This window comes from Pygoscelis adeliae, unplaced genomic scaffold (genome assembly GCF_000699105.1).
Source record: "Pygoscelis adeliae isolate BGI_AS28 unplaced genomic scaffold, ASM69910v1 Scaffold612, whole genome shotgun sequence".
Classification (NCBI taxonomy): Eukaryota; Metazoa; Chordata; class Aves; order Sphenisciformes; family Spheniscidae; genus Pygoscelis; species Pygoscelis adeliae.
In genome coordinates, this window is record NW_008824296.1 from 148,746 (window position 1) to 151,395 (window position 2,650).

Sequence of the window (2,650 nt, forward strand, 5' to 3'; positions counted from 1 at the left end):
GAAATGAATTGATAAACCAGAGCTGTTCACGGAGTACTTTTGTTTCTTCCAGTAGATACACAAAAGAATATTTAGACTTTTAACCATAACTTTGTTCTTTTATAAATAGGTAAAGAGTGGGATGTGGTCTTCTAAAAGAGACCTTACCTCTAGAACTAGCACATAAGCTTGCAGGATATAGTTCAAGAGCATCAACCACAACTACGAGATGTCAGAAAAATAAAAGCCACTTTGTCTTCCCTCTTAGCATTAAAGTTTGCAGTAGCTAGTATCAGCTAATCATGCACATATTTCTGACCATAAAAAGAGTATAAAAGCAGTAACACTCTTAAAAGCATTGTGCAGAAAACTCAAGCGGCCTCTGAAATTGTAGGTAATTTGTACGTAAAGATGCCAGGAAATTAATTCTGCAATTTGTATAAAGATTCATATTCCCCTACTCTTAGCCTGCCATTAAGCAACCTCTCTAGGAGAGAGCAATAAAAGCATCCTTTATCGCCGTACTTACTAGGACTGCCATTTAGACAAACATTTTCAAATAAAATCGATTGCCATATAAAACTGCACCAGACAAAAATGCACTAAGCAGGCAACAGTACACATCTTACCTCAAACACAGTCAAACTGTACATCATTACATAGTCGTTTCTTGTACTTGACAGGAAATAGAGGCAGAATCTCCAGGCTCCTATCTGCTGGGCAAAGTTATTTAAAAGCTCCTCTGAAAAAATAAAGTATTTAAAAATTACATTAAAATTCTTAAGCTGTAAACAAATCCATAACAATGTATACTGGTAGCACAATAACACTGAGCATGGGAGAAACCCCATGTTCAGGGAATGACTCAAATAACCTGGAGGAGGAAGAAAAAAAAAAATCACACTCCAAAGTATTAAAAGCAATCTAACAATAGGCTTTAATGAAAACAAAATAGGCATGTCATTTTAGAATACAGTTGGGACATAAATCCTACACCAGATTAATAGCTGAATGTTAAAAGAAATCACACAAAAATTACATTACGAGCATTACCATTTTATCTATAAAAGCCAAGTGTTGGGATACTAGGTCACTGTGAAAGACTAGGAGTACTTCAGATCACACACAGCATTATAAAACCCCTTGTTTTAATCCAATTGCTCCAAGAGCCATTGACTTTGTTGTAGGCCAGCATACCAAAAACCTCTCCGAACACTCAGGTACAGGATTTGATCATCTCACACCAAATGACTACGTACCAAATGCGGCAAAGGGAAAAGCTGCAAGGGCTGTTTTACAGGCTAATCAAATTTAAGCCTTAATCAATTGGTTTTGTTCCTGCAACTTAAGCAGAGTCACCATCCCTGGAAGTATTTAAAAGACGGGTAGATGAGGCGCTTAGGGACATGGTTTAGTGGGCATGGGGGTGTTGGGTTGATGGTTGGACTCGATGATCTTGGAGGTCTCTTCCAACCTTTAATGATTCTATGATTCTATGATTCAATTGGTTTTGTTCCTGCAACTTAAGCAGGAAAATGGGGGATGCTGAAGGCTTTTACCTTTTTCACAGCAGGAGATCTCCACAATAGGAAAAAAACCCCACACCTTGCCTAGCTGCTTATTCTTTATTTTAGCAGATTTCTGAGAGAAATCTTTCATGCTGATCATACTTTTGGCACTGAAGTTAGAGATGACAGAAGATGAGAATAAAAGCAAACAGCCTATTTACACCCATTAACCACGGATGCAAGAAGCTAATCTAGAGCACCTGTAAGATCTCTGCTGGTTTTTAGGAGGACATATTTAATAACACCAGCCAAAATGAAACCTCACTGTTTATTCCCACTTGTCATTTCACATTAACTAGGACAGTCTTCTGCTTTCCCTTCTTAATGCTGAACAAATCTGAAGTCCATGCTCCATCTCTAGGCAGAAGGTAGAGGTTTTCCAGGACATTAAATTCAACAACATACAGGCAGAGAAAAACATAACATCCTTCTCCTACCCTAATCAATTTACTACCCTTGATAAAAAAACTACATCTCCATGCTCACAGCAGTAGAGAGTTACTGACATATTAGTTATCTATAGGACCTGCCATGGGATCTCCGAAACCCAAACTAAGTAAGCCTTTACTTCAAGTTCATACATAAGCAGGAGAGGCTAAGATGCCGGTTCGGTATCAGACAGAGCACTTTCATCTGCTGTATTTGTTTAACGTAACCGAGTCACCTCTGCTGAGGTCTGCGGGCAGCAAAAAGCAAAGGGGACCATCCTTTAGAAGTGGCATGAACTCACCTATCTCGCGTTTCCGCTCATTCGTTGTGCAATTGTGGAAAAACTCTGTCATTAGACTCTCCAAAGCCCGTAGCGAGGCCTCTTCAGATGCCTGGGAACGGCATTAAAAGGAAAGAGTTAAAACTAACTTCCCCTCCGACTTGCACTCAGGAGGTCAGTATCATTCATGTCACAGATGCACCCAAAAACCAGAGCACGAAGTCCAGGTGGAGGGCAAAATAAGCTGGAATTTAAACTGCTCACTGGTGTCAAGTAGCAACAAGAGTTGTCCACTGCAGGTGAAAGCTTTGGACATGAAGGACCATTTGCTGAGCTGCATTAAGTAACAAAAACAATATGAGAAGTTTCCTTTTTTTTTGGTGACATTTAGTAA

At 39.4% G+C, this 2,650-nt stretch overlaps 1 protein-coding gene across 1 annotated transcript in view; it reads right to left on the minus strand.

Annotated features, from left to right (window-relative positions):
• XPO6 (exportin 6) overlaps nt 1–2,363 on the minus strand; it is a 40,707-nt gene extending 38,344 nt beyond the window's left edge. Inside the window, exons 1-2 of the mRNA XM_009318849.1 lie at nt 2,278–2,363; nt 609–721 (exon numbers count right to left, since the gene is read on the minus strand). Coding sequence (XP_009317124.1) covers nt 609–721; nt 2,278–2,329 — 165 coding nt within the window. The 5' untranslated portion in view covers nt 2,330–2,363. The remainder of the gene's footprint in view (nt 1–608; nt 722–2,277) is intronic.
• Nucleotides 2,364–2,650: the final 287 nt, after the last annotated feature.